The sequence below is a fragment of the Phoca vitulina genome, unplaced genomic scaffold (genome assembly GCF_004348235.1).
Source record: "Phoca vitulina isolate PV1807 unplaced genomic scaffold, GSC_HSeal_1.0 scaffold100, whole genome shotgun sequence".
NCBI classification, from domain to species: domain Eukaryota; kingdom Metazoa; phylum Chordata; class Mammalia; order Carnivora; family Phocidae; genus Phoca; species Phoca vitulina.
Genome location: NW_022589803.1, coordinates 511426 through 530452, shown reverse-complemented (window position 1 = coordinate 530452; position 19027 = coordinate 511426). Strand labels below are relative to the sequence as shown.

Here is a 19027-nt window from a genome sequence, read left to right as displayed (position 1 = left end):
CACCCCAATTTCCAGTGGCCCCTCTGACTGCCCCAGCACAGACTCTGGGCCAGGGCCCCTCCTGTTCTTACAGCCTCTGGGGCCCAGTTGGGACCTGTCCCCCACCTCCACTTCTCTGAGCAAACGCACTAACCTGGAATCTTAGACTCTTGGGCTGGGAATCCATACAAGGGGACGCGCCTTCTACCCTTGCATCAGCACAGCCGGGGTAACCCCAATTTGGTGCACAGCAGGAGGAACTGTATCAGACAGCCAGAGGCCAGGGCATTGGTGGCCAAGGGCTCATGGGAACCCTTGCATTCTTGAACCTCTGGGGGCCGGCGGGGTCATGGTGAGAAGCCCAGGAGAGGGGCTTGTGCAGGGTCCAACCAGACCCTAGAGCTGAGGCCCCCCGTAGGAGCACGCTGTCTCCTACAGGGGGAGAGCGCCAGTAGGTGGTGGGAGCCCAGGCTCAGCTGAGGAACTAGAGTCTGAGGCTGTGCCCATCACTTGCCTGGATTCAGCCAGCTTCCATTGCCTGGCAGCCTCCTCCAGCTCTTTCCTGAGCCTGAGCTCCTGTCCCCATTCAGCCGGCGCAGGTCCCCAGGTTCCTGTTTTCCCTAATATCCAGTATTAGGATAGGCCATGGGGGGTGGAGGAGGGTGGGTTGGGAGGGATCAGAACCCCAACACAACTCCAGGTGTTGGTGAGGCGCATGCGAGATTTTTCAAATTGGGAACAGTCCCTGGATGCCTTTCCAACCTCCAGCCTGGCCCTTCCCCACCTTGGCCCCCCATCCCCCAGTGTAGGCCTTTGTAGCCCCAGCCCCCTTCCCACTTACCTCCTGTGAGGGGCGATGGGGGACCAAAGGAAGGAGCCCCCCCCCACCAGGCAGGGACACTGCCCCTGGGACTGCCCCCCGGGGCTGCACTGCTGCTGTGTTTTTCCTCCAGCCTTGAGGTTCCCGTTGCCTCACCTGTGAAATGGAACTGTGTTGTTTCTGCCCTGCCACCTCCTGAGCCGGAGGCAGGCGATGAGGTACCAGCTGGGGGCGCTGCCTGGCCAGGGGATCCTCCCCCACGCCCTTGCTTCTGTGCCATCTCATGGGATAAGCTACTCCTAAAGTGGAGATAAGACCCTGCTGCCCACACCTGTCGGGCCCCTATTCATTCAAGTCCTCACTCAACAAACACGCAAGGAACAGCTTGTCTTGAGTCACCTGGGGCCTAGAAGGGGAAGGGACTGTGGGGTTTCATGGGGCAGAGACCAACACTCAGCCCCCCTGGGGGGGGGGGGTGAGTCCACTCTTGTCCCGCCAGGTCCTAGCATGGGCCCCTGCCATTTCCATTCTGGGGCCCAGCACCTTCCCCACCCAGACCTCCCCACGTGTGACTGGCCACGCACACGCCCGTCTCCCCGCCAGACGGGCCCCACGCCCGGGGACTGAGGGCTTCGTTCCTACAGCTGGTCCTCAGGCAGCCCCCAGCTCCTCGGCATGGGCGCCCCAGGCCACAGGCGGTCAGGCCGGGGTTGGTTCGACCCCAGAGCCAGCTCCTCGGGGCCCCTGGGAGCTGCCCACACTGGAAGCACCGCCAGGCCCCCAGCCTCGCTCTGGGGCAGTCCTTCCCCAGCCAGTTAGAGGCAGAGGGAGCTGCTCCAGTGGCCCCGTGTCACCTGCCGTGTGCCTCTGTCCAGGTCTCCGGTGAAGCCATTGCCGAGACAGCACACACCCGGGCCCGTCCAGCTCGGCAGTGACAGAAAGCAGGCACGGGGGAGGGCTGTTCACAAACCCTGCTTCCCCGCACCGAGCGGACGCGCTCGTGGCTGACCCCCATCTCCCGGCCTTCCCGCACTAGGGCCCCCCCACCCCTGTGCTCCTGGCACCAGCACCGTGTTGGCCCTGTTGCCCCCTCACCGGTGCTGTGCCCTCAGCCTGGAGAGCACTCCTCAGGTGTCTCGGCCAGAGGGGAGCCCCCTGTGCGGGCCCGACGGAGCTCCAAGGGTGGGGCACAGGCCTGCTGATCCTCGGGCATGGGGATGCCCCTGGCAGGCCCCACTTTCTACCTCTGGGCCTCGGTGCCCCTGCCCAGCCCCAGGTCAGGCTTTGAAGGCTCCGGGTGCCCACCCTTCCTTCCGTCCGAGCCCAGGCCCCTCAGGGGGGCCAGCTGGGCTTTCTCTTGCTCCAGATTTCTGGTCTCAGACCACCCCCACCCCCCATCCAGCCGGCTTTGTTCCTGTCCAGGATGCACCTGGGTGGCCTCTGGACCCTGATTGTTTGCTCTGGGGCCAGCTGGGCCACATCAGGGGGAAAGCAATGGCAGACCCAGGACAAAGCACCCGGTGGGTGCTGGGGCCAGTGTCCCTGCGAACCAACCAGGCCACCCTGAGGCGCTCACCAACTTCTTCAAATGGGAGGGGCACTGCACACTTCCTGGGGCTCTGGAATTGAGGAAGTGGGGGACCTCTTGCTTAGACTAAAGCAGGCAGAATCATGCCAGAGGAAGCTCCCAAACCATCTGTAGGCACGGCAGCCACAAGCAGGGCCCTGACCCCCCAGCCCAGGCCCCAGAAAGATGCTCCAGCCCACACTGGCTTCCGGGTGTCAGACTGCAAGCCCACTAGGTACTCTGCACCTCTGAGCTGATCTGGCCACACGTGTGCAGATGTGGGAGCCGAGGTCCTGGCAGGACAGGGACCTCCTCCTGGGCTACAGGGCGGACAGGGACCACACGCATGCCAGGGCCTGTCACTCACCACCCGAAGAATGGCTCCAAGCCAGGAGCGCACCGGCACGCAGGAGCAGCCAGAACATCAAGCCAGCTGCCTTCTCCCCACCCTCCCTGCACCCCTATCCCCATGCCCTGCCAGGCACTTCCCTACCCCACTTCGCAAAGAGCAGGGTATCTGGTAGGAGGGACCGCAGGGGCCTCTCTGGGGTCGGCGGGGGGGGTCATCAGATTGCAGAGGTGGGAAGAGCCCCAGCCTGTCGCAAGCTGGTGCCAGACCTGGGAGTGGGGGGCACCCGGGTAATCCCAACCCCCACTCGGTGCAACCTGCCTCCTGCCCAGTGGGTCCTGGTGACCTGCCTGTCCTGTGCTCTTCCCCAGCCCTCCTCCTAGGACTGTGACCCCCTTCTAAGAACCCGGGACTCACACACACTCAATAATGAAGACATCCTCCAGGGACTCTTGGGGCCTTTCCTTGCTCTGGGTCTGGCTCGGATCCGGTGGCAGAGATGGCAGGCTGTGCCCCGTCACTCTCCACCCCTCTGACCCACCCTCACAGCCCCCCAGCTCCCAGGCCTACCGCCACCCTCAGCCCGCCCTCCCACAGCATGAGCCAGGCCCAGGGATTGCGGAGCCCTGTCCTCCCAGGCCCCCACCCTGCCTCCCGCACAGATGCACTAGGTGCGGCCCAGCGAAGCCCTGACCTGGTAGGCTGAGCTCCTGCTTTCCCCACAGCCTGGCCCTGACCAGAATCCACTCTTCATCTACCTGGTGCAGAGCACAAGACCCCCTCTATCCGCCCTGCCTTCCATTTAAAGGACAACCTGAAACAGAACTCAGGCCAGACCAAGGGTGTGGGAAGCGCAGCCCTGCAAGGATAGGGCCAAAGAGCTGGCCACTGTGTCACCAGGGCATGGCCACCTAAGGCCTAGGACCCCAGCCCTGCGAGACTGTGGATAGGAGGGTGTGAGATCTTTTCTGCATCTCTCCTTCTTGAGGAACTTGTTTCCTTGCTTCCACCCATCAAACCACCCCCCACAAAAGAGGTTCTAGAACCTTCCCTAACTCAAGGTGGTAACAGTTCCCTCCCCAGACGTGCTGTCCTGGGACAGGAAGAGCAAGCACTGTGTCTAGGAAAGCAGAGCCCCTGGCTGGCCCCACTGGGAGCCACCAGGCTGTGAGCAGGTTAGGAAGTCAGGCTACACAGGACTCCCCCTGTGGCCGGCCTCAGTTGGCTCCGGAGGCGACGGGCATGACAGGCAGGCGGGAGGGACGTTTTGGGGAGGGCAGTCTCCACACCTGAGGGGCAGCAGCTTAGACAGCCCATTCTGTCCCTGCTGCCCAGGGGTTCTGGGGGGGGGGTCACCCCTCCTGCCGCTGTGACTGGTGCGCACTGCACACAGAGCCCAACATGCTGGTCGCAGAGGCCTCTTGCTGTTCCCAGCCGAGCGACCGCCTTACACTCCGGCAAAGGGCAGGAGCTCCCACCGTGTCTAAGTGAGCACCCCAGGCCCCACAGCTGGCAAGTGGGGAGAGGCCGGAGGCAGCCCCAGTCCCAGCGCAGTCTTTCCCCTGCCCAGCTCTGTACCCCAAGGACTCGGGTGCTGCGCTCTGGAAGCCGGGCCACGGTGGACGCCCGCGGTTGTCGGCACTCACAGGCCACACCTCAACTCAGGCCATGGGCTCTGGGGCTCCCCAGCTGTGAGCTCACTTACTGGCCGGACGCCGGCCCTGAGAGGGGGGTCTTGGGCCCAGGAAAGGCCCCCTAGGTCACTCAGTGTGTCACGGGGGTGGTCCCACAGGCCCTCCCGCATGGGACACGTAGCATGCGCGGTGTGACGAGCCCCAGTGTTGTCCTGGGCTGCGCTCCGTGGATTCATAATCATCCCACACAAGATGCGCAGGGAAAAAAAGACTTGACTGGTTTGCGTGCTCTGAGTGGTATAATTACCGATTCTTTTCCCTCTAATTTTATATATTCTGAAAATGATCTCCAAGAAGATGCACTGCTAGGGAAAAAAAAAAAAAAAACCCTCAAGGCACCCCCCACCACCACTCCGTTCCCCACAGCAGCACGTATCTGGGCTACCACTGGGGAATGCCAGGGCTTCCGTTCTTGTGGTAACTTGGGCAGGGCTTCTGGGGTCTCAGGCCTGGGCATCTGGCCTGTAGCTCTGCTCTGCAGCCCAGGGTGGGACCTGGCAGACCCCAGCACCCGCCCCCACCCAGGTCCTCCCCCCAACACATTTCCTGGCCTGTGAGCTGCAGGGGAGGGGCAGCCAGAGGGGACGGAGCCTGGGCTCAGGAGCCCTCCTCCTGCCACAGCCAGTCCCGGGGGGCGGCCAGGGCCCTGTTCACACCACGTCAGGGGAGCAGCTGAAGTGTCGAGCTAGAAAAGCCCAAGCCTGATGCATTTCAGCAATTTTAATACATTTGAGAATATTTAATAGAACAAAATAAAAAAGTACTGTCAGTCAGCAGAAGCCCGTGGTTGAGAGATACAGAAATGTAACTGGCCCTTTTGCAGGAAAGCTTGTGCTTGAAGGGAGAAGAGGCAAAATGACTTCCTGGAGGCTTCACGTCAAGGGTCACTGGACCAAAAGCACCTCACAGTAGCACTTTTAGGTATATATGACCACCTAGAATTATCCCATAAAGCCAACAGTGTTATAAAAGGATCCTATTAGAAAAAGAAAAGTCATGCTTCTAGAATCTTCTCGCCTGTGGACCCACGTGCAAATGTAGGCGGCCCGGCTGGGCACCCCTGCACAGCCTCTTGTCAGGGAGGCAGAGATGGGCCCTTAAACAGGCTGGGCCTGGTCCCGGCACTTCCTGCGGCCACCCTCTCCCGTCACTGACCTCAATGGCAGCCTTGTGGGCACAGCCCCAAGCCCCCCAGCATGAGCTGCCACAGCTGGCTCACTTGGCTAGGAAGGGACCAATGTGTGAACTGCCGACCCAGGAAAGTCTTCTTCATCAGACAAAAAAGCACCCCCCAACAATAATAAATAAAAACATGGCCACAGTCAGACACACTGGGTCCAGACAAGAGCACAGGCTTCCATGAGGGCAAATGAGAGCGAAAGTGGGACTCAGGAAGACCGAGTGGAGAGACATTTAAAAAACCGTAATTCTCACCTAACAGTCCCTCATCTGACAGCACAGGGCACCTGTCAACAGAACAACAGAAGCCAGAATGGAACCTGGTCAGGGAGGATGGGGACAGGTATCCGCCAGGGTCTTCCGGTGTGCTCTGGGGCTGGATTCTGCTCACTGAGCCTCACCTTCCTTAGCTGAAAACAGGCATTTCACAAAAAGCCTCCAGTTGGGGCAGCAGCCAGGGTGCCAGGTTAGGGCATCTGGGCAGGGTTGACGGGCACTTACCAGCCAGCTGGTGACCGTGGGCCAGCAGGCCACACACACACACACACACACACACACACACAGCCCACTGCACAATAACCACGTTCTTTCCTAGGCTACAGACACGTCATACTCCTAGTCTAGAACATCACGCGTAAACGCAGAACCCCCGGGCCCACGTGCTGGCTGGGCAGCCTTCTTCGCATCCTGTGGTTGGGGCAGCAATCCTGCTCCCACTGGTGGCAACTCTTCCTCGTGCTACTTTGCAGGCACCAAACACAGTTGTATTCTAGAAGCAACAGGTCTCGACACTGTTCAAACCAACAGCAACTGTGTTAGGCGCACGAGACGTGGGATCCCTGTTCCCAAGAAGGGCTGGGTCCCAGCCTGAGAGTCGCCTCAACAGAACCCCTCATAAGGCTTCGGTTCCACCGCACGGAAGGGGTGCTGCTGCGGCTGCCTGTCACTTGGCGTGCGTGGCAAGGGACCAACTCCATCACGGGGCTGCAGGCCACCAGCCCTGACACCATCTGCTCTGGCTGTGGTCACGGCGGCCTCCAAGACCCTCTATCCGGTGTACCCGTGCAAGGAGACTGAAGGCACTTCCTTAAATTCTTGCCCAGGAGGATTTCGTCTGAGTGACTCAGTGACTTTAAATTACCCGGCTGGGCTCCCTCCAGCTGTTCGGCTTTTTCTCCTGCTACTTCTGACTTCATTTCTGGCTTTCACCATGCTCGCGTCCAGATTTTGTGTTTTATCTCTATGTTTACTAAGACAATTTAACTTTGGTACTAACAGAACAGGAGGTATCTTCCCCCAATATTGCTCTTAAGGAAAAAAAATTTTTTTTAACTAGAACTCCTTTTGACCAATTCTTTTGTCCAGAAACCTAAAGTCAGAGCTGGGTTCCCAAGCCCCTTCCAGGCTAAAGGACAGGTTGGCAGCGGCGAGGCCAGGGGGCCGCCTCTGCTCGACGGGGGCCCAGGCACAAAACCAACCCTTCAGCAGCGGCAGGCGCCACCAGCCGGGACCTCGAGTCACGATCATCTGTTAGCTCAAGTTGTAAACATCTAAATCATGCGGGCCAGGCCAGCCCTGCCACGTGCAATCAGTGGCCGCCCCACTGCCATGGTGATGCACTCCGTGGCCCTCCACGTCCAGGGCCGCAGCCTGCTCTCCAGGCACCTCTGCCAGGCACCGAGTCCCCGGCCTGGTTCTCACGAGTGCCAGAAGCCGCACCGGTGAGTAGTCAAGAAGCGCTGTGGCTAAAGCTTTCACTAACCCCCCGTGAGCTGCCCCCAGAGTTTCAGCCCCTTCCCCGACTTGAGCTGCGCATGAGCTGGTTTTTACACCCCACGGCACTAATGCAGTTCAATATTCTCTTCAGAAAAAACTCTGGCAGCAAACAGCGTGTGCGCCGTGTGTGGAGCCCATGCCGACCTTGGCCGGACGGGTCGTGTGCACGGAGCCGGCCGCGAGCCGGGGGCCACGGAGGCCCGAGTTCTCCTGACTCAGAAGCCCCGGCTGAAGGCTCACACGCTGCGGGGCGGCCCAGAGAGTCGCTGAAAGCTTTACGGGGTGCGTAGCTAATGGCGTTGGTGTCACTTGGTAACGGGGAGAGTCCTTCCGGTGTGCTCAGGTTTCGAAGTACTTGTAGATTGCGGTCACGTAGAGCATCACGCTCTGCCAATCAGGCCGCTCAGTCCGCACCATCTCATTAATGTCCTGGCGGAGAAGGAAGAAACCTGGTTAGAACCCCGGGTCACCCCTGGGCCCGTCCCGACAGGCTCCCTGACACTACACGGGCCCTTGCACGGGGCGGGGCCTCTGACTTTGGGCCAAGCCTGATCACACCCGCCGACAGCCTGGCTGGGATGCCTGCTCCCTCGCTGCCGAGTGTGCCTGGAAGCGTCCGCATGGTCCCCGAGCTGCCCGTCTGTGCCCGAGCCCTGCCCCAGAGCACCATACCGGGGCGCCCCTGCTCCCAGCCACGGCCCTCCGAGGCTGGCTTTCGTCTTTGGGGCCTCAATCCCTGTCTGCTTCTTTTCTTAAACCGCTCCATGTGCTCGCTTCTGAGAGCACTTCTCACCCCAGTCTCTGTCCTAGGAGAGTCTCTGTGCACCCAGGGCTCCCAGAACTCAACTTTCCAGTGCCCTTCACCATGGCAACCATGTGAAAGCATCAAAGACACTGTTTTCTAATTGTACCCTGCAGAATACCAGTCATCTGTGAGATGCCAGCTGATGAAAACGAACGTGGGAAACCCAGGACTTGGATACGGGACTGGGAGGCCCCCAGAAGAGACCCACTGTTGCTGAAGAACATCCGTGACTTTCCAGGGGAGCCTCGCTCCAGAGCACTGCTCTGGGAGGTTCCATAGGTGAGGCCATGGCCAGCAGGATGGAACGGGCCACCCACTGGTGACTTGGTACAGAAAAAAGAAAACATGTTTGTTCAATATAAGATCTTGATCAATATAAAGTTTTTTTTTTGGAGGGGTGGAAATGGCCCACTTTTTATATGTTGGAACTTTACATGTGTTGTAAAATACCAGGATAACAGAAAACATTTCAATAATGGTAACTTCTCTTTCTCTCTGTACAACTGAATAGAGGCCACCCTAAACAAGCCTATTTCTATCAAGTCAGAAGATACACTTCTGGAACTCTACACAAACACTCCTGTTGGGGTAAATATGAATGTAAACACTTCTTCAAAGCCACCCAGCTGTTACCAGTCAGGGTGAGGGGTGCCCTTGGGGCAGTGACCTGGCCTCCCGGGGCTCTTACTCTGCAGAACTCCCCGAGCTGCGCACTGGCCGCCGCGTGTCGCTGGATAACACCACCGCTGCGGTCCCGAGTTTATATAATCTAAGTGTCGCTGGGTGTGGAAGGCCTGGCTTTGCATCTGGACACAGTATCTTTTTCAGAAAGTCAGAGTGGTGACGGGGCAAGAGCTCTGACGGAAGCACGGCTGTTGGGAGCTACTGTGGGTGCCGGGCAGCGGCCTGACAACCCTGAGACGCGAGGGTTTTCTACAACTCATGCCCCCCCACCCCCCATGAGTGGTGTTTGCCACGGCCCCTGAAGCACGGGAGCGCCTGCTCGGCCTCTAAAGCCTCCTTCTTTGCCTTGCATCGCCTCCCCTCTCCCTCTAGTTTGACAAAAGGCAGACAGACCTGCAGGAATATGCCTCTGACAGTGACTTGTTATAAACTTGTTAGTATTTTTTCTTCTGAACCCAGGGATTCGACTAGAAAAGGTGACTCTGAGGAAGTCAAAGTTGCCGGGCTGTGGTCAGGATGACTCTGCCCACCTCAGACCGCTCCCTCAAGACAATTCACTTGAGGCATAAAGTGCCCATGGGACTGAGGTGAAACCCTGCCTGCACCCCTGACGGGACACTCGCTCGGGTGGCCAGTGTGGCCCCCCAGCCCCACCCACTAGCCCCCTGCTCATCAGGCCACCACACCACCCAGATCTCCCTTAATGAGAAGGAAACTCTTCCGAACAAAAAGGAGGGGCCCTGCCAATGACTCACCAGTGTGGATTTGATGCCAACGCTCTCGGCCGCCTGGAAGGCCAGGGTGAAGTTCCTTCGCTGTAAAACAAACTGTGTGACTGGAGTGGACAAGCAAGGCCAGGAAGAAGGCGGCCTGCACTACTCACGATGCTGGGGAAGACGGACAGCCACCTCCACTTGGGACCAGAACAAACCTACGCTGGAGCCCTCGGAGCCCCCACCAACCCTGACTGCCCCTCTGCAGGGCCCAGCTGCTCCTCTCGTGACCGTCCGTGGAGCAATCTCCACACGCTCATTCCTTCCTCACTGTGCAAAAGGGCCACTTTCAACACATCAGTCCTGAGCCGCCTGGACCCGGACCCCAAAAGCTGATCAGAAACACCTGTCAAGTGAGCTACCCCCCCGGGAGGAATTTCAAGCGTTATCTGAGGGCAGGAGGGAACCAGAGGAGGGCTCAGGCCGGGGACCTCTGCCAGTGCCCATCTGGACAGGGGCTGTCCCCGAGCAGCTCCGTGAGTGGGATGGCTGGACCACACGGGGCTGGCAGGGGACTGGCCTGGCGTGGGAAGCACTGCCCAGACCACTCATGCCTTGAGCGGCTCTCAAGGGTATAAAGCTCGTGATCCTAAATGTCACCACCCAGGAAGGCTGAGTGCTCCCACTGGGAATGCTGTAACTTGGGGAATGCTGAACCCACCAAATGTCCCACACAAGGCAGGTCAGGGACTGGCTGGCTCAGCACTAACACCTCAATCCCAGAATAAGACCAAGCTGGGATGGGGCCGCTGTGAGCCAACACCGTGGCGGGGGCCCTGCTGCTGGAAGGCTCTGTCTCCCCTGTGTGGTAAGGACGCCAGGAGCTGGGCTGTTTCACAGCCAGCCTACCTTATCTTGGCTGTTCAGCTCTTGGTACGGAATGTGGGCCGGAAGGTACGTATGCAGGAGAGCACAGAAGGCCAGTCCGTCATTCCAGCTGCTGCTGAAGTTTGTAATGTCAATATTCTGAAGGAAAAGAAAAATAACGTGTAAGTAACACACCTTGTGATCTTCTCAGGAGCATGCTGAGGAGGGGGAAGGCGGCCTCGGATGCCACATGGCCTCCAAACCCCAGGCGGGGGGAGCCTCTGGAGAAGGCACAGTGTGCTAGGGGTCATGTCCCAAGACCGGCAGGTGTCAGGGACTGGCCTTTTCAGCGGGTGCCCATCCCATCCTGCCCACCACCCACAGGTCACTGCCCCCTTGGCCACACACATCTGAGCCACCTCCCCCTCATGGGAAGAACTCTGGGCACAGAGAGCTGGTCTGGCAGCTCTGCAGCCTCGTGGGGCCCTGGGGAGCAAAAGTGCTATGTTAAGAAGTTATGATTCCGCCTGACCTCCCGTTAGGGCTCTAGGCACAGATTTACAGTCCATCAAAACCTCTGTGTTCTGAGGACGTCAACAGCTGCCTTCTTGCCTTAGGAGACACTGGGAGCCAACTGATGCTGGGGCTGTGTGCTTTCCCACAGAGCCTCTCCACGCATCACCTCGACTTTCTTGGAAGAGGTGTCTCTTTCCACATTCATAGTAAATTATTTGCAACTATAAAAGTAACATAGTCGGAAATAGTTGACCATATGATAACACAGTTTGGCTATTATGGAGCCTTTACCTTTATTTGCAAAAATCCTTTTGAAGTTGAAACTCCAGTTAAATTTTGGAAATTCACACACTTTATGTAAATGCCACAGACTGAAAAAGAGAGCACTTCCCAAACACCTCTTGTCTGAGGCCCCACTGTTTCTTTCACGCAGACTTCAGCTGCATCAAGGGTTAGCTCCTCGGGTACTGGGAAGCCCAGACTTTATTAGTGAAGGCAACCCCCCCACTCCTGGATACAGGTTGCCACTCCTCCCAGGGACAAGCGATCACAGCGATCCAAATACTGTGCGTATGTGTATAGGGTTTTACAAACTCTACCATCCCTCACCCCAGGTTTACAAACTGTTAGGTCCTCACACGAAGTAGGGGACCTGGGGCTCATGGACGGGGGCAGGTGGGGAGGATAGGACCAGGTTGGGCAAGTGGCCCTTCCGGGAAAACAGTCTTAATCCAGACTCACAGCTTGCGGTCAGTCCCCTTACAAAAAGAGCGAGTAGCATGGAATAGAGTGGGGCTGATCTTTTCATCGGCCTCGTCACTGAAATGGTTTCTCTGGCCCCTGACTGCAGACACCCAGAATGCTGCCCTCTGGGGGGGCTTCCACTCAAGCACAAGCCTTCAAAAAGGGGGCAGCTCTGTGGGCTATCATTCCAGAGGTCATTTCCCCTTGGTAACCCGATTATCTGGGGCGGCCAGTCTCACCAATCTGGCCTGAAAGCATTGTTCAGAAACTGTGGTGAGGAAAATTACCAGATTAAAGCACAAAAGGATGCAAACCTGCCAAGAGTCCCAGGGAAGGTCTCAGCAAGCTTTCAGGGCCATCTGACTTGGCCTCTATGAGTGAGCCCGCCAACCCTTCCCCGGCCACCGGGGCTGGGCAGGTCCTCCCTACCTCCAGGCTGCAGTTCCCCCACTTCCTGGCCACGAAGACACAGCCCAGGCAAGCATTCCTGTCCCAACCCTGACAGGCCCCCTCTCCGGCGGACAATGACAGTCCCTGCCTCCTGTGAGGGTGCAACCAGCAGTGTCCGAGAGTTACTGCTGATCGCTGCCAGAGCAAACGGGCCTCCTTCATCTCATCGGAATCTCAGAAAGCAGCCAGCCAGGGGTGTCGGTGCCAGCTGGGAGGAAACTGGAACCAGGGAAGGGAAGTGACCTGTCCAAGGTGCTGGGCCGGCAGCAGGGAGGACAGGGTATCATCTTAATCCCACCATCACCCAGGAGCAGTTTTAGATAAGGAGGCCCAGGTTCCAGAGCTGATTTGGGTGGTTATTCAAACTCAGTCCCGTCCCAAGCCCGGCCATGCTCCTCCTAGGAACCCGACCAGATCTCCAGACAAGTGCCCTGATCAAAGAGCCGAGGGCACCTCGTACCATCGCACAGACGACAGGGCAAGCAGCCTCTTACTGGCTTGTCCAAGCCCTGTGTGAGGCCGGCGGCAACATGTGGCCGCTGAGGACTCCCAGCCCTTGCCCCCGGAGGCCACATTCATTTCTGGAAGAAAACAAATCTCCACTTCCTGCCGCCGCAGCCCCCTCTCCAGCTCCCTGAAAGGCAGGCGTCTGGCAGAGCCGCCTACGTGCCTGGCCTCCCCGCGCCGCAGGCCAGAGGCTCCTACAGCAGAGGAAACGGCTGCGCCCCAGCTCCCCAGCTGTGGGAACCCCAGCCTTCCCCAGCTTCCTCAACACAAACCTGACCTCAAGCCTGGAACCTCCAGGCAGAGCAGCGACTTCATTTACAAAACATGCCAAAGAAATTTAAACAATGAGGAACAATGGTTTCTCGAGTTCCAGGGTAGGGGGAGTTAACTTTGAAGTACCTGACAACCAAACTTCCGAAGTCCAAGCCCAGGCAGGCTGGCAGGTGTCTCAGCCTCCACCAGTTGGAGGGAGCCAGGCTGGGCACTGTACCCTGCAGGGGACAGCGAGGCCACAACGCACCGAATCCAAGTGAGGCCTCTGAGTGCTCTGCCCACCCCTGTCCCTCCACCTCCTCACCCATCCCGAGACACCCTGGGGGAAAATGAGGCTGGGGCTTCAAGGGAAGTGGAGAAAAGCCTAACATCTGAGAAAGCAGGCCCCAGGCAAGGCTGCCACCACCCCAAGCCACCACAACAGCACTGGCCCTGTGCCCTCCACTCCCCATCTCACTGCTTGTTTCACTGTTTTTGAGGATCAGGGCTGCAAAATCAAACTACTGGGAAATAATGCAGATTGAACAGAGAAAAGTCTATATAAACAACAAATCCGGTTCTCTGAGGCCGAAAAGGGTGCTAGAAAAGTCCCCTGGCTTCCTCTGTGGAGCTCTTGATTCCGCGGCTATTAATTTAGGTTTAAGAAGCCACCTCATCGCAAAGTTCAATTATCCGTAATGGTCTTATGACATTCACAGATATGCTTTTTGACATGTTTGTTTCACAAAGGTTGTCTAGAAATGGACTATTTTTAAAAAGCGGCATTTTTCGGTGCATAAGGAAAAACCCTTGACTGTAAAGCCCAAGTGCACTTCTCTCTGGGCAGAAGGGCCCATTTACATTTTGCAGATCAGCGCAGGGGCTGCGGAGGGTCAAGGGCCTTCCACCCACACAGGTCCTGACCCCTACATGGATGGCTGCTTCAAGCAGGCCAGCCAACACCTTTAAAATAAACTATTCTTAAAGCCCCAAAATGGGTGTTTTGAGGGGAATATGCACACTAATGGAAGAACTTTCTATTGCTCACTATTCACAGGCAATGGTGCCAAGCTCTGTAAGAAGGGAACAATTTTCTTTTTAAAATAGGGACAATGGAACATACTAGTAACTGTAATGTAAGTTTCTAATTAATGAATTCAGATTTTGCATTTGGTTTTCAGGTCAACTCAGGATTTTTCTACTCTTTCAGGTAAGTCTATGTTTGGATTAGGCGGACAAAAAGGAGATGGTTATGATATGTGTCAACAAAAGTTCAAGAAAGCATTCAGCACAGACTCAAATGAGGTGCTCTGCCACATTTTCTCCTACAGGCGCACATCCTCCCATCCAGGACCTCCCATCCAGGAAATGTCCACTAAGAGATCTCACAGGGAAGATGGACGTGGCCTGCTTCACAAGCCCATCTGCTGTCCTTTTCACTATCATAAAAATTCAAGACATAGACTCGTAAAATCGCCCAACACCTCACACCCCTCCACAGGACCAGCTGGGCGTTTCCCACTTGCTCCTTCCTGAGCTGGGCCAGAAGCCTTCACCTGCTCCTATGACTAAGATATGATGCTGTCCTCTGCCTACAGCCTTCACGTGGCCCCACTTTGGTGTGCCCTTGTATGCACTGAGAGTTGAGGGAGTGGGGTAAGTGAGCGAAAAAATTACACAAATCTCCACGGAAAAGGATAAAAAATGTCATAAAACATCGTTAAAAATGTTTTAATTTGTCTGAAGTTTAATTAAAGGCCATAAAATACACCCCCTAATACCACATGTTCTTTAAATAGTTATTAAGGTTCTGATCTATTTAAGGAAATGCCACTTTTATGGGCATAGGGCAAGAAGCCAAACATCATGATTCATCTCTCTGCTCACACCGACTTCCTTAGGCCCATCTCAACTGTTGACAGTGGTGTCACAGGCCCAAACACAGGCAGAGAGGCAGGGTCCTGCCCTTGACTGAAGATACTGGGAATGCCACCTGCTGGGGGTCCACAGCCCAGCCTTCAGGAGGTACAAGTGAATTACAAACAAAACCCCTACCCAGTTGCCTCAGCCCCAGGCCAGGGGGCAAGGTCTGGAGGGAAATCTGGGGTATATTTTTTTGTGTGGTATGGTAAGGGGGTGTGATGTCTAAAAGAGAGGGAAAAAACATCAAGAGACAGTATTTACCACTGCCGGTAGTGTTAAATACAGAAGGCCCCAGAAGACCCTGGAAGTTAACAAGCAAAAACCTGCTTGGTGCCCAGGGTTGCCACGGTGTAGACTGGTAGGCCCACTCTGGCTGCAGATCTAAGGGTGTTGCCCTGGGGACTTTAGTGCGGTCTCCCTTATGAAGTTTAGCCAAGCTCTGCTCCAGGTCAGGGGAAAGGAGAGGAGGGGAGGAGAAGAAGGGCAGGCAGCACATGTCCATGAGGCTTGCTTATCATGAAGTCCAGGTACTGGGACTATGTGGTGAAGTGAGAGTAAGGAAGCAAGCCAGGGCAGACAGCCCAGGGTGAGCCAGCAATCCTGAAGACAGGGCTCTGCATCTTGTGCCCCTTGTCAGGGAGGGGGTTCCAACAAGGACCTTCAATCTTCGCTGTGCATCAGAATCACCTGCAGGGCCTTTTCAAGGCAACATGCTCAGCTCTACCCCAGAGAGGCTGACCCAGTTGTCTGGACATTATTTTTGTTAAAGGTCCCCAGATGACCTGAGTCAGGACCACTGATCTAAAGACTGACGGCGGGTGGAAGTGCAGTGGATGGGAACATTATTTAAAAGGTCAAATCTGGGAGTTCATGATGATGCTCACAGAAGCACACCCAGCCCAGCTTGGAAACCACTCATGATCCTAAGTGCTGGGAAATCAAGGGAGAGGATCAAGCACTGGATGGAACTTTCCTGACCCAACTGGACAGCAAGGCAATTAAACAGCTGACAAAGGAGTTTGTCTGTGAAGAGGAATCCAATGAAGCAGGAGTGACTGACAGAAATGGAATGGCATCACTTGGCAACGATGATGAGTGGCCAGGGCCGTCTCAGAGAGAGAGAGCCGGTCCTGCTCTGTTCTACCTGGAGAGAATGGACACAACTCCACAACTGAGGTGTTTCTGCCAAGAACTAGAACTGGAATCAGATCTAACCTCTAGTTCTATCTTCTAGCTTATACCAGGGGAGAACACCACAGGGATGTTGTAAGCGAAACCTAAAATGTACAAGTTCTGTAAGATACATGATCCAGTTCCTTCAAGAAGACAAACTGAAAGGGGGGAAAAGAAGAGAGAAATTTAAGATTAAAACTGACTAAAAGAAGTTTATTATCCAAATGCAAAGTATGAACCTTATCTGGATCTTCATTCTAGCAAACCAACTATAAAATCATGTTTCAATCGGGAAGTTTAAACTAAATGTGAGATGACATTAAAGGGCTGGGAGTTGTTCTGGAAACCTCCAGGTGTGGGTGGAGAGCGCGAGGACCAGGTGCAATGACTTGTGCCCGGGGGACATGTGCTCAGGGTCGCTTTACCACTCTCATTACTTTAGTGGGTATCTGAAAATTTCCATGAAAAACAAACCAAGCTACAACTCAACAACCCAACTGAAAGACAAACAACCCAACTGCCCAAATGCAAAACGGGCAAAGGATCTGAACAGACATTTTTTCAAAGACGACAAATGGACAGCCAACAGCACACAAGAAGATACTCAACTCCATTAGTCAGTAGGAAATGCAAATCAAAACCACCAAGAGCTACCACTTCATATCCAATACGATGCATATTATTTTACAAAATGGAGTAACAAGTACTGGCGAGGATGTAAAGAAATGAAATTGTACACTGCTGGTGGGAATGCAAAATGCTGCATCCGCTGCGGCAGTCCCTCGGCAAGTCACACAGAGAACTGCCGGATGACCTAGCACTTCCAGTCTGGGCAAACACCTCAAAGAAGTGAACACCAGTGTTGAAACTAATCCCTGCACAGGAATGTCCATAGCAGCATTACTCACAACAGCCAAAACGTGGAAACAACCACGCAACAAATGTCCACCAATGAGAAAAACAGATAAACGTGATGTGGTATGTCCACACAATGGAATCTTTTTGAGCCCTTAAAATAAAATGAAGTACTGACACATGTTACAACGTGGATAAATCTTGAAACGTTCTGCCAGGTGAAAGCTAGACACATAGGCCACATGTTTGTTGTATGACTCCATTTATATGTAGTAACCAAACTGGTGAGGTTCAGAGACAGAAAGCAGATTACTGGTTGCCAGGGGCCAGAAATACGGAGTGACTGCTAATGGGTATGGGGGTTTCCCTTTGGGGTGAGGAAGAGTTCTGGAACCAGACAGTAGTGAATACCATGAATGAACTTTAATGTCCCTGAACTGTAGACTTAAAAATGGCTGGAACAACAACAACCCCCCCAAAAAAAACAAAAACAAAAACTGGTAGATGTTCTGAAGTAGTTCACGCTCAATAAACTCTATACACTGAGTAGATCTCATAAGCAGCCAACTTATCCTAGAGTGTTCATTGAACAGTTATGTTGCTTAAATGTAATGATTCAAGAGTGGGTTTTATGGGAATATTAATGGCCCTACTTAAAAAAAAATTTCTTGGCGCCTGGGTGGCTCATTTGGTTAAGCGACTGCCTTCGGCTTAGGTCATGATCCTGGAGTCCAGGGATTGAGTCCCACATCAGGCTCCCTGCTCAGCAGGGAGTATGCTTCTCCCTCTGACCCTCCTCCCTCTCATGCTCTCTCTCACAAATAAATAAAATCTTAAAAAAAAAAAATTTTTTTTTTTCTTAAAAACAAACAATAAACATTAAATCATTCTCTGTGCACGGCTGCTCCAAAGTCAGGAGAGGGAAGCTGCCATGGTTCTCTGGGTGAGGCAGCCAGGTTTAACCACAATGATGTTGCCCAAAGTAGCAAGCACACTTCTAGGATACAGCTCCAACGGTACTGAAACTTCACAAAAGCAAAATCTAAGGTACAATAACAACAACATTTTGGGTTTAATGTGCTATAAATTGTTTCAGTCAAATGAACCTATTTTGGGGGAACAATTCAGAATTAGTTAGCAAATGTCACCCTAAGAGACGGGATTAACGTCCCTGCGTTTCCCATAAACCCCTCCAAAGGGAGACCTTTCACAGGAACCAGGATGCCTGCTTTTTGAAAATTCAGGAAAACTACCACTAGGAAGGGATGGCAGGCAAGAGCCGATGGCTAGGTCACAGCTGATTCATGAGCCCTGGGTATGTTGTGAGCAGTCTTATGAGGAGCTCAGGAATTAGTCCTGCCTTTTCTAGCTTTTGTTTAGCTTTGGCAGGGGTTATTACTCACTAAAATGCAATTTGAACTAAAGGAAACACTCACAGTAATCCTCAAGCAACATTTACCATGGTGTGTGCTCTGGGGAAGGGATTGGCAGAGGAGGAGGAGAGAAGCTGTGTCTCCTTGTCCTAACCCCCAACAGCTTCCCTGAGAATTTGTGTGTTTGAGGGCAAGAAAATTAGGCATTCCAAAACATCCTTGGGATGGCCTCCTTTAGTTTACCCTTGAGACAAATGCCACCAATTTTGTACTCAGGCTCTAAAACAGATGGATGCAGGGTAATCTGGGTGCTGTGCGCCTTGAAGGCTGCCCAATAGAAGAAGCCATGGCTCACACAAACACCCTGTTCAGATGCCTTCTCTGAGGAAAAGGTGACAGGAACAAGCTCTTTACAAGGCTGACTGCTTCTCCATTTTAAGTCTTAGGAAATTCTTTATACCGATGTGAAAGCCACCGCTCTGGAAAAGCAGAATGGTGTGACAGAGGCATCATGGGTTTGAACGAGTCCCTCGGACCTGGGCTTTGAATGTTGGGGTTAGTCCCTACTAGCTCCAAGACTGTGGGGGCAGTTTACCTCGCAGGAGTCTCCGTTCTCTCCGCAAAATAGGAAAGATAACCCAGTTATGAGGATTTGTAAGACAGAGTCTGTGAGGTACATGGAACAGCTCCTTCGGCTGGAGCTCAGCATATCCTTTCCCTCCTCCCCCGAGATGGTGCTGATTCCACCTTCCAGACCAAACAAGCATGAGACAGCAGACTGCTGTCCCCGCCCCAGGAGAG

General features: G+C 54.7%; 1 protein-coding gene across 2 annotated transcripts in view; it reads right to left on the bottom strand.

The window, feature by feature from the left end:
* Positions 1-6813: 6813 nt before the first annotated feature.
* Positions 6814-19027, bottom strand: part of SPECC1L (sperm antigen with calponin homology and coiled-coil domains 1 like) — a 126993-nt gene continuing 114779 nt past the window's right edge. For both annotated transcript variants that reach the window (XM_032397549.1, XM_032397548.1), the window contains exons 14-16: positions 10476-10592; positions 9609-9668; positions 6814-7793 (exon numbers count right to left, since the gene is read on the bottom strand). In XM_032397549.1, the coding sequence (XP_032253440.1) occupies positions 7704-7793; positions 9609-9668; positions 10476-10592 (267 nt within the window). In that variant the 3' untranslated portion in view covers positions 6814-7703. The remainder of the gene's footprint in view (positions 7794-9608; positions 9669-10475; positions 10593-19027) is intronic.